The sequence below is a fragment of the Haemorhous mexicanus genome, chromosome 20 (assembly GCF_027477595.1).
Source record: "Haemorhous mexicanus isolate bHaeMex1 chromosome 20, bHaeMex1.pri, whole genome shotgun sequence".
Lineage (NCBI taxonomy): Eukaryota > Metazoa > Chordata > Aves > Passeriformes > Fringillidae > Haemorhous > Haemorhous mexicanus.
Window position 1 is genome coordinate 1,308,749 of NC_082360.1, and position 11,759 is coordinate 1,320,507.

The window sequence follows — 11,759 nt, forward strand, 5'->3', positions numbered from 1 at the left end:
TGGGCTCCACACGGCAGAGAGGCAGCAGGGGAGGACTGGCCTCACTCTCACAGATGTTTTTTGGAGGACACGGATTCACTTATGACTCAGGTCTAGGAAATGTCTGTGAAATGTCTGCCCTCTGCTTGGGTGGATTTTGAGGGATTTTTTCCTGGAAATGGGAGAAGTCAGCAGGTGTATGGGCACTGCACAAAGCCAGCAGTTTCCCAGGGGAAATTCCCCTGCTGCTCTGCTACCTTTGGGCAGAATCTGAGCTTTTATCCCAACCAGCCCCTGGTGCAGAGGAGGCAAGAGGGCTTGGGGCAGGTGAGTGCACACTGATCATGCATGGGGACACTTCAGGGATGTACAACAGGAATGTGTGAACCCAAGCCTGGGCATTCTGCTGCTCCTGCAGAGAATTTACCCTCAGACCATACCTGAAGTGGCCACCTTTTGCCTCAGCTGCTGACCCCCATCACTGCCGGGGGGTCTGACAGAGCCCCCTGGTCTGTTCTGGTTCTGCTTCCAATAATTGAAGTTCCTGCTTCGTTAAATCCTTTCCTCTCTGCCCATTTTAATACCTGAACACCTGGGGGTTATAACTGCAGTTCTACGGGTCCCTGTGCCTTGGCTGGGCTGATGAAAGACCCTTTTCCAGCTTGCAGTGAAGGAACAAGGTTTCAAACCCCTGCAGGTAGTCTGGACTTCAGTTTTAGCATCAGGGCTCAGTGCCCTCAGCATTGGAATTGTGACAGAGGGCACTGGGACCCTGCCTGGGGACCCTCAGTGACCAACAAAATGAGCACCGGTAGAAGGGCATCCTCCACCCTTCAGGATAGGGATTTCCTGCCTCAGGAACCTCCCCAACACCTGGCCCTGCCCTGAGAGTGTCCCCTGAGGTGCCTCAGAGCCCCAGGTCCCAGCCCTGGGCGCAGGGAGCTGTGGGGGTTTGCAGAGCCCCCAGGTTCAGAGCATCCCTGAGGACTCTGGCACGCAGGGAGGGCAGCTGGACCATCGTGGTGGCCCAGTTAAAGACCCCCCAGACTGGTTCTGTGTCCCTGAGGATGGGGAGGGCACACTGGGGGGGTGGAGGTGAGTGATGCTGCCTGAGCCCCTGGCACAGCCCTGCATGCCCGGGGTGAGTGCCAGTCCAGCCCCGTCCCTCTGGGCAGCTGCAGGGGATGTGAGGCAGCACTTTGCTGTCCCCAGAACTGCTGTGGACAGGAAGCAGCACCACGGGATCCATTTCTCCTGGATCTGCTGGTGCCAGTGTGAATCATGCCCAGGAGCTGTGGCTGAGCCTGGCTCAGGTGCAGCTTAGCTCCCTGCTGGAGCCTGTGGGCACAGCCAGCCTCTCTCCCTCCCCTCGGGGCACACTCCAGACCTGCCTTTCTCTGTTTTTTTGCAGACAAGCCACGAATGAACAACATCCTGACTTCAGCCACCGAGCCCTACGACCTGTCCTTCTCCCGCTCCTTCCAGAACCTCTCCCACCTCCCGCCCTCCTACGAGTCTGCTGTCAAGACCAACCCCAGTAAATATTCATCTCTCAAGAGACTCAGTAGGTGTCAGCTCCTTTGCTTCCCCCTGGTTCTGCTTTGTAAGGAATAACCCCTTCCCTCAGCTGGGCACTCCTGGGTTGGCATCTCCAGTGGGGATTCCTTTGGCTGGCACTCCCCAGCAGGGTGGGTGTGGAAGTCTGGGAGGGTACCTGGGGTTATTGCTGTGCTGCCCCCACCCCTCTGCTGGGATCTGCTCCTGGCAGAGCCATCCAAGGATCCTTTTCCCTCCCTGCTGGGGCCCAGCCTGGCTGGGTGCTCAGAGCTGCCCTTGGCACAGCCAGGGACCTCACCAGCCACGGGGGCAGCTGGAAATGCCAACAGAAAGGTGCCAAGGTGGTGGGAACACCTCTTCCAGGAGGAGCCCTGCCTCCTTGGGCAGTGCTGCGATCCACCTGCTCTGTGGTGTGTGCCAGAGCTGCTCCTGGCCTGTGCCATGCTCAGATCCATTGTCTGAGCTCTGTGCCCAGAGCTGTGCCATGCTCAGATCCATTCTCTGTGTGCCCAGAGCTGTGCCATGCTCAGATCCATTCTCTGTGCTGTGTGCCCAGGGCTGTGCCATGCTCAGATCCATTCTCTGTGTGCCCAGAGCTGTGCCATGCTCAGATCCATTCTCTGTGCTGTGTGCCCAGGGCTGTGCCATGCTCAGATCCATTCTCTGTGCTGTGTGCCCAGAGCTGTGCCATGCTCAGATCCATTCTCTGTGCTGTGTGCCCAGAGCTGTGCCATGCTCAGATCCATTCTCTGTGTGGCCAGAGCTGTGCCATGCTCAGATCCATTCTCTGTGCTGTGTGCCCAGGGCTGTGCCATGCTCAGATCCATTCTCTGTGTGCCCAGAGCTGTGCCATGCTCAGATCCATTCTCTGTGCTGTGTGCCCAGGGCTGTGCCATGCTCAGATCCATTCTCTGTGTGCCCAGGGCTGTGCCATGCTCAGATCCATTCTCTGTGCTGTGTGCCCAGAGATGTGCCATGCTCAGATCCATTCTCTGTTCCATGCTCTCTGTGTGTCCTGACCCATTCCATGCTCAGACCCACACTCTGTTCCACACTGTGTGTGTGTCAGAGCTGCTCCTGACCCATTCCATGCTCAGATCCATGCTCTGTTCCACACTCTGTGTGTCAGAGCTGCTCCTGACCCGTTCCATGCTCAGATCCATGCTCTATTCCACACTGTGTGTGTGTCAGAGCTGCTCCTGACCCATTCCATACTCAGACCCACACTCTGTTCCACACTGTGTGTGTGTCAGAGCTGCTCCTGACCCGTTCCATGCTCAGACCCCCAGGGTGTTCTGGGCATTCCAGCAGGTTTGCCCCATCTCCACTCGTTGGCATCTCTCCTTCTGTGTTGCTTTATGGATTGCACTGCTCTGCCAACGGCTCTGAAATGCTCCAGGCCATCCCCTTTGCTGATCCCAAACCCTTCAGCTCCAGTGGATTCTGAACCAGTGAGTTTTGTGCAGGGAAAGCTCTCTGCAGACTCACCCTGGCTCTGCAGTGTCCATGAGCAGCTCTGAGTGCCCTCAGTGCTCCTGGAGCCTTCCCTGTCCCACTCAGGGCACCCCTGGCAGCCACCAAGGCCACCGAGCTCGTCTTTGTCCCTTGGCTGGGGAAATGCAGGAGAGCCATCCTGCTTGCTGCTCCCTGTTGGGTTGAAATGTTTGCAATGAACAAATCCTGGGGGTTTCCCTTCCTTCCTGTGGTTTGAACAGGGAAATTCTCCTGTTGGCTGGAGAGGGGCTCAGTCAAAACCCTGAATACCCACCCACCAGGGCCAGCAGGGACTCCCTGCTCCCTGCAGGGCAAATCCCACCTCTGGACCCCTCCAGGGCAGGGGTGAGAGACTCCAGAGCTCTCTGCAGGCACCAGCCCAGCCTCCTGCAGATGCCAGCCCACTGCCCTGCTCTCTCCCTGAGCAGCCAGGGAGCTCCAGCTCTGGCAGTGCCCAGCCCTCCCTGCTCCCACTGGCACTGAGCACACTCAGCACCTCCAGAATCTCTGAATCACTTTCCTGCAGCTGCTCCACTCCAGAGCCAAGGGAAAGGAGGCTCCCAGCTCCCCAGCCTCCCCTTGCAAAGTGCCAGCAAGAGAATGTTCTTATTCTGCACGAAGGGAACACAAAAAAGTGTGATATCTACAAGCTGGAGTTCGAAAATTACTTTTTTGACATTCGTTTTTTTATTTAAAATTGTTTCTTCCCAACGAAATTCCTGTCACTTCTTCCCAATGGACTTGCTAGAAAAAAATAAAATATTAAAGTGCTGAAGAGATCATTAACAAATACTTCTATCTGAGCAAGAAACAAAGCCTTAGATATTTTTAAAATCTACATTTCAGCTGTTTGTCTGGCTTGCCAGGCAGGGAAAAATTACTTATTTTCCTCCAATTAGCAGAGACAGATGGTGAAAGACCAGGGGTTTTTATCTGCCTGGCCCTTCCTTCAGGGCACAGACAACAAAACCCCACTTGGGGGGTCCTTGGGGGTCTCTGAGGGGCTGGCACCCCCTGGAGAGGAGCAGGGAGGGGAGGGTGTGAGGATGTGGCTGAGCAAGAGCAGCCAGATGAATTCCATCCTGCCCAGCACTCCAGGGAATGGCTCTTCCCAGCCGAGTGAGAAAGGTCAGTGAGGAAGGGAGCTCCTGTTTTCAGGCATGTTGAACCACTTGGTGCTGGCTGGAGAATCATCAGGAGTGACTGGGCAGCTTGGAAATGTTAAAGCCAATTAAAACAAGGAGAGACAAGCCCAGAGAGGAAACCTGCTGGAGCTGCAGAGGAGGAGAGCTGGGGAAATTACCTTTAAAAAAGGAGAGGGAGTGCTGTGCTGGCCTCACACGCACACACACGTGCATCTCTTCTCCCCAGAACATGTAAAAACAGGGAGAAAAACTGAATTTGGCTGCTCTGCCCCACGTTCCCTACCCAGAGCACCACAAATGCATTTCTGCAAACCTCGTTTCTGCAATGCCAGGGCCAGAGGAGCTCTGCCCTGCCCGTCTGCAGAGGCAGCTCAGGTTGAGGTGGAATAGGTAAGAGCATTTATTTGGGGATCTCCTTCCAAATGAGGAAAAAAAAAAAACCACAAAAAATCCACCAAAAAAAAGCTGTCTGAGGGTAAAACAGCTTAGGCTGAGGCCAAGGCAGTTGAAGCTCTCAAACATTCCTCAAGTGTGGTGAGAGCAGCCCTGGGTGATGTTCTGGAAACTGCCAAAGGAGGAAAAAAAGGGCAGAAAAACCCCAACCAAAACCAATGAAAAAGACCAGGGAGCGTGCAGAAAGCATAACTTCCAGTAGTTCCAGTTCCAATTGCTTGAAAAACACAAGGAAAGACCCAGAACTATGGGATTGATTAAAAAATAGAAAAAAATCCTGTCTGCCAAGCATTACACCAGTGATTATTTTTTCTCTGTTCACAATTTCTGCTTTTTTGGAATTCTCTTAGGACATCTTTTTTTCTTTTTTTCTTTTAATTTTTAAATTTTTAAGCACATCCTCAATGGAGAAGCACACTCGATAGGAGTTGGATTTTGGATAAAATTGTGAATTTTAGCCTCAGTGACAGGACAGGGGGCAGGGTGGTCAGTGCCAGCTGTCCCAGGGTGTGATGTGTCCCTGCTGGTGGCATGAGGGTGGCATCAATCAGCCTGGAATGTGTTTCAGCTGGATCATCTTTAAGATTCCTCCCAACCCAAACCATTTGATGGCTCCAAGATTTCATTTCCCAGGGAAACTTTGGTTTTGGCCAGCTGTGCACCCAGCCCTGCACGTTTCCCAGCCCTGGAGCTCTGCTCTCCCAGGCCTGGAACTGGGTTTGTTTCCTGCTGTCCCTGGAATTCTGAGGTTCCAGTGCTGAGCTCTCCCTTGGCACGTGTGTGGTGCTGCACACAACGTGGGAAATGAATTTGTTGAAAGTAATTTGTAGAAATGGAGCTAGAAACAAGTTTCAAAGGGTGGCATCAATCAGTCTGGAACGTGTCCCTGCCCATGGCAGGGGGTTTCAACTGGACCCTCTTTAAGATTCCTTCCAACCCAAAATATTTGATGGCTCCAAGATTTCATTTCCCAGGGAAACTTTGGTTTTGGCCAGCTCTGCACCCAGCCCTGCACATTTCCCAGCCCTGGAGCTCTGCTCTCCCAGGCCTGCAGCTGGGTTTGTTCCTCTGCTGTCCCTGGGTGCAGCAATTCTGGGGTTCCAGTGCTGAGCTCTCCCTTGAGTGGTGCTGTACACAACGGGGGAAATAATTTTTGTAGAAATTAATTTGTAGAAATGGAGCAAGAAACAAGTTTCAAAGGGAGACCTTGCAAATAAGATTGGGTACTTTAAAGAAGTAGAACTATGAAAGAGGCATTGAAGTAGGACCCACGAGGGGTATTTTTAGGTGATTGGCTTTAAGGTATTTACAGTATAGTATGGTAGGCCAAGAAATGCTTATAATATATTGTAAGTTAAAAATATTTAGCTTCCAATTGTGATAGGGTGAATTATAACATCTGTATTGTCTTGCCCTTCACATGAGATAAAAAATAACACAGAAGTTTTTAAAATTCCTCTCAGTTACCCCTTCTCTGAGTCAAAAAAGAACCCAATCCAACAGCATTCCTGCCAGGCTCTGTTCCCCACCCCTGGCTCAGGCTGGCACCCCTCTCAGAGCCAGCAGCCTGGAAAATGTCTGTCTGTCTGTCTGCTGCTGCCTGGAGCAGCTTGTTGGGTGTGACACACGGCTGTCCCACCTCCTCTGGCTCCTCTGAGATGGAGATGAGCAGCTCTTCCACACCTGGAAATGTTCCTCCTCCTCCTCCTCAGCACCACTGGAGGTACAGCCTGAGTGAGCTCAGAAACATCTTTGAAATCAAACCAGCTCCCTGAAGGTTCAGCCATGGCAGCCAAAGACTGTACAGATCTGTACCAGGATCACAGGGGGGCAGAGGGAAGGAAAAGGAATTTTTTAATGCTCCTAATGGACAAAACATTTTACAGTGCAGCACATGCTGCATTTTTAGTCCAAGGAACACCTTCAAACCCCTTCCAGCAGCTGATTGTGCCACCTCTCCAGCAGCCTCAGAGCTGCAAACCTCACATAAGCTGGTTTAGCTCCTGCTGGCAATTACCAGAGCCAGGTGTGAGCATCCAAGCACGTCTCCATTTGGGATGTTCTGTGCTTTAATTACATCTATTTAGAGTCACACGGGCAAATCCTGTGGCACTCCTGTCACCCAGAGCAGAGGCCAAGTGCCAGAGTGCTAATTGCCTGCTTCCCACTCTGCAGCCAGCCTCCAGCATTGCTGCTGAGCCTCTGCTCACCCAGCCTGGCATTTCCAACCCGCCCCAAAGCACAGCAGAAAAATGCTTACAGCTCCTGGGGCCATATGGAATTCCCCCCACCCTCAGGCTTCCTAGAAGGTGATTTTAAAGACACGAGAGCTCGAGGCCAGGAGAGCTGCTGCCTGACATTTGCAGTGAGACATCCTTCTGAGAAGTGTAGGGTGGTGAAAAATAAAGATTCATTCCTGCAGTGTGAGCTCTGGAGAGCGAATCCCACGGGCAGGAAGGCAGCACAGGGGAGCTGGGGGTGACCTCACGCCTCGGGGCTGTGTGGGCTGCACTGGTGGAAAGGGCTGGCAGCAGCACTGGTGGCACAGATGTTCTCAGCTCCTGCTCCTGGCTGTGAGGAACCAACCCCACCTCCCCACGGATCTGAGCTCTGCACAGGGGCCTGGCAGCAGGGAAGGGAAGGTGTGGGACAGGGATGAGGACATAAGCGTGGCCCAGCACAGGCTGGTGCAGGGTTTGGCTGAACTGGTGTTTTGTGAGCAGAGCTCTGGGATGTTGTCAGCACCCACCACAGCAGCTCTGGCTCATGGGAATGGCAGCCAGTTGTCTTCAACTCCCAGCCAAGGTGGTGGATAAAACCTGCAGATTGATGGCTGTAGGATCCCAGTGATCTATCACGACACAGCTGCAGTAGCCAACATCCTCTCTGAGCCCACAGCATTCCTCTCAAAGCCAAAGAAAGCAAAGTGGGAGTGTGGGGGGTGTGTGCTGCATTTCAGAGCAGCAGAGGGATCGTTTGAGATGCAGGAGCAGCAAACTGAGCATGAAATGTTCCATGGGATAAATTCTATTCTATCAACCAAGGTTGATTACAGAAATGGGAAATGAAACCTCAGGCAGGCGATTCAGTGTCTCAGAGACCACCAGACCTGGTTTGTGATCACATTTACAAATATTTCAATGTGGTAATTAAAATGTGGTGAGGTCACTCGTGGGCTGCAGGGAATAGCCATGCCTGAGGCCAGAGGTGACACGGGCATGTCCTCAAACAGGGACCTCGCCTGCTCGTGTCACCTGCCCTGTTCTTTCCCAGGGTGACATCTGAAGAATGTGACAATTTGAGAAGGTGACATTTGGGAATTTCTCCATAACTCATGTAAATCATGTGGTACCATGGCCTGGCCTCCACATGGAGGAGTGTGGGGTGCACTGCCCAGGGAATGGCACTGTCCCCACACCTTTCACACTCCTCTGTCACAAGCCCTTGGTGGCACCACCCACACAGGGCTGTCCTGTGGCAGATGGTCCCTCAGGCGTCACCAGGAGCAGCTCCAGGGCCCGAGGCAGCTCTCTGACATTTCTAACCTCTCATCTCCCTCCCCACAGCTGACAAAGAGGCCGACGAGTACTACATGAGGAGGAGACACCTGCCCGACCTGGCGGCCCGGGGCACACTGCCCATCAACGTCATCAAAATGTCCCAGCAGGGCAACCACAGGGACAGGCCCCGCCGTCCCATCAGGGCCATGTCCCAGGACAGAGTGCTGTCCCCGGAGAGGATCATGCCCGAGGAGTTCAGCATGTCCTACGAGCGGATTCTCTCAGACGAGCAGCTGCTGTCAGCAGAGCGCCTGCACTCCCAGGACCCGCTGCTGTCCCCGGAGCGCTCGGGCTACCCCGAGCAGTCCATGTCCAGGGCATTGTCACACACGGATGTCTTTGTGTCAACACCGGTCTTGGATCGCTACAGGATGTCAAAAATGCACTCCCATCCCAGTGCCTCAAATAACTTGTACAACACCTTGGGGATGAACCCGACCTCGGCCAAGCGCCAAGCGTTCGCCTCGCGCCGGCACAACACGGTGGAGCAGCTGCATTACATCCCCGGGCACCACCACCACTACCGCACCGCCAGCAAAACTGAGGTGACTGTTTGACACAACCCAGTGCATTGTAGATACTCCTTAAGGACTGGGGTGGCCACAGCACCCCGTTCTGCAGTGGCCTTATAGGCCACGATAACCTCTACTAACTCAGTGTCTGCAAGGACTTCTCTGGCAGTCCCACCCACGTTGTTTTGAAAGCCACCCCTCCATCAGTGACACAGGAAGAACTGAAGCAGCAGTCAGACACTAGTGAGGGATAACAGAGGGAATTTCCTGGTGGGCATCAGTTTCTGTCAAAGAAAGCCATAGTAATCGATGGCTCCTTCCAAGGGCTCACCTGCATTATCCCATAGTTTCCATAAATTCAGGACTTTGCAGTTGCTCCAAGGAGAAGCAGCCTGAGACAGGGAGGAGGAAACGCAGCCCCCCACCCTGGCAGGAAGGGGCCTTGTTCTTGGTCCTCACGTTTGGCCTTTCTGCAGCAAGTAGGGAAGTCCTGGCTGCTGGGGCCACCCCCAGGCTGCTCGACACCCGTCAGCACCCACACATCTGTTCTTCGTCACCCTTGGAGCAAATTCAAGGGCAGACTTTCCTTAGGGACTGGCAGATCTAGGGACAGGAATAGCCTGGCTGAGAAATAAAGTTTTAGTTTATACTAAATATACTCATAAGATAAAAACATACTAGTGCCTACAAATCGCCTGCTCTCTCAGTGTAGGAAGTAGTGGGGTTGATGTGTTCAATAAGCACAAATATGCTGAAAACGCTTGTTAGACCCTTTCCTCCACTCATTCTAGTATCTTGGTGTCTCCAACATGTAAATAGGAAGGGGGAAGAGGGTTTCTCCTCCTCCAGCTTCTCGCCACTGCTGAACCTAAAGCAGCAGAACCCCTTCAGCTCCACACTGCTGACCTGTGCTGGGGAGGTCCCACCCCACCGAGACCCCCGCGAGGCCAGGCTGCCGCGCCAGTCACCGAGCCTGGATTCTCCCCACAAGTTTCTTTTCCTGATAGCATTTTCCATGGCCCAGTTCCCCTGTTTCTGAGCGTTTTCTCCTCCCATTTACAGCCTAGAATCCATATGTAGCAAATCTTTTTCCAGCCCTTAGCAGAGGCACAAGGCTGAGGGTGTCTGTTTACCGAAAAGCAGGTCGGTAACTTTCCGTGGTTTTCTCTCCCTGCAATGGCCTCCCGAAAAAACCTTCCAAATTCCAATTCCACCGAGTCCCAATCCTAACCATGAAGACAGTTACATTTCATGCATATAAATTATATATCCAGCATACTTATAATTAATGGGCATGTTGTATATCTGATATAACGCTAATTAGATACTGTATATTTGTAAAATCTTTAAAACATAGACTCGTGGGTCCAGAATTTGCGAGGGTTTTACCTTTGGCTTTCCAGACAGATTGGGCTTTGCTTTGATTTTTTGTTAGATTTGGGTTCGATTTTTCTTTTCATTTTTTTCCCCTCCTTTGATTTGTGCTCCTACCAAACTCTGTAGAACTGACTCCCACCGGAACACACTTCTGCAGCCAGGGAAGGGTCTCAGAGGGTTTGAAGGCCAGCCAGACCTGGTGCTGGAGCTGTGGGTGCTGGACACTGTCCCCAGCGTGCCCTCGAGGCCCCAGCACACGCACACACCCCGTGGGTCCGGGCAGGCACGCTCCCTCCTTGGGTGAGGTGATGTCTGACTTCAGGCTGTGAGCACATCCCTTGCACTTCTCTTCATGTCCCACGTCCCCACGCCGACTCTTTTCCGACACAACTCTTCATCAGGCATCCCTGAAGCTTGCTCTGCCCTCCTCCCTCCCCTCAAATACCTCCCACCTCCTGGCCTTAATGACATTCCCAGCCCAACTGTGCCAAGTCCTGTAGCAAACAGTGATCGTGGGGCGTGAGTCTCCTGTGGAGGCTTTGGTGCAGCACCAGGTTCATCTGGTGCAGGTCAGGCAGGAGGAGCATGTCCTTACCACAGTGGGACTTACAGGTGGGCCTCAGTGGGGTGTCCAGGTGGCCTTTCTCTTTCCCAGGCTGTCCTGGAGCTGGTTCTATTTCCAGAGCTTTATCCTGCCCCATCTGATGGAGACTGTGCTGAGGAGGACTCCATCAGTCAGAGGTTACTGGGGCTTTGTTTGACGGAAACTGAGCTGGGAGGGAATAAATAAAAAAATAAATAAATAAATAACAGTCTCCAGGGTCAGATCCTGCAGCCTTGGGCAAAATCACTCTGGGCAACAACCAGAACTGTCTGTGGATCAGGGTGGCAGTCCATGGCACGGGAGGGATGGGAGAGAACAGGCTCTCAGCTCGTCTCCTGCCCCCTCCCTTGATGGACACTACTCTCCCCTGACTACCTCCAAGCTCCTCGGCTCAGCCCCTGGATTTTTCCTCCCGGAAGACAATCCCTGTGAAAACATTGCCCTGCTGACCTTCCCACAGGCCAGAGGGTGGGACTCGTGTGAAGAGAAGAGAAGCTCTCACTGCTGATGGGGAGGCAGCCCCTGCTGAGGTTCTGGGGCTCTTCCACTCTCCCTTGGCCCAGGCCAAGCCAGGGAGATCTGGACACTGTGGGAGAGCAGAGTCTACCATAGAGTCTCCAGGAGCTGCGGTGGCAGAGCTGGAGAAGAGGTGACGGTGGGAGGCTGTGGGTAGGTGAGCACTCCTCTCTTTCCATGTCCATAGCTGTCTGTCTCAAGCTCTAGTCCTCATCTCAATGTTCCATTTGTGAGCTAAGAAGTTGCTGGACCAGATGCAAATTTGGAAGTTTTTCATTCAAGTAGCCCGTGCCAATCCTGAGCGGGGCCATTTGACCTCTGTGTCTTCTCCTGTTCTGGCTAACAAACATCACAGGCACTCTGCTTTTTTTGTGTCTTACCTGGGCAAGAATCCTCCAGAGAAATCTCAGCCTCATTTCCTTGTCTTTTTTCCACCCACTCAACTGTTTCAAGCAGATGTGTCCCACAAGGAGCCTTTTTAGGCCAAATCTCTTCAGGGACTCTGCCACCACCACAGAAAATTTTCAGCAAATTTCCTTGGGAAGGAACAGTGCCCTGGATA

At 53.0% G+C, this 11,759-nt stretch overlaps 1 protein-coding gene across 1 annotated transcript in view; it reads left to right on the forward strand.

Annotated features, from left to right (window-relative positions):
- Positions 1-8,745, forward strand: part of SHISA6 (shisa family member 6) — a 161,817-nt gene extending 153,072 nt beyond the window's left edge. The window contains exons 5-6 of the mRNA XM_059864557.1: positions 1,391-1,543; positions 8,195-8,745. Of these exons, the coding sequence (XP_059720540.1) occupies positions 1,391-1,543; positions 8,195-8,745 (704 nt within the window). The remainder of the gene's footprint in view (positions 1-1,390; positions 1,544-8,194) is intronic.
- The last annotated feature ends 3,014 nt before the right edge of the window (positions 8,746-11,759 follow it).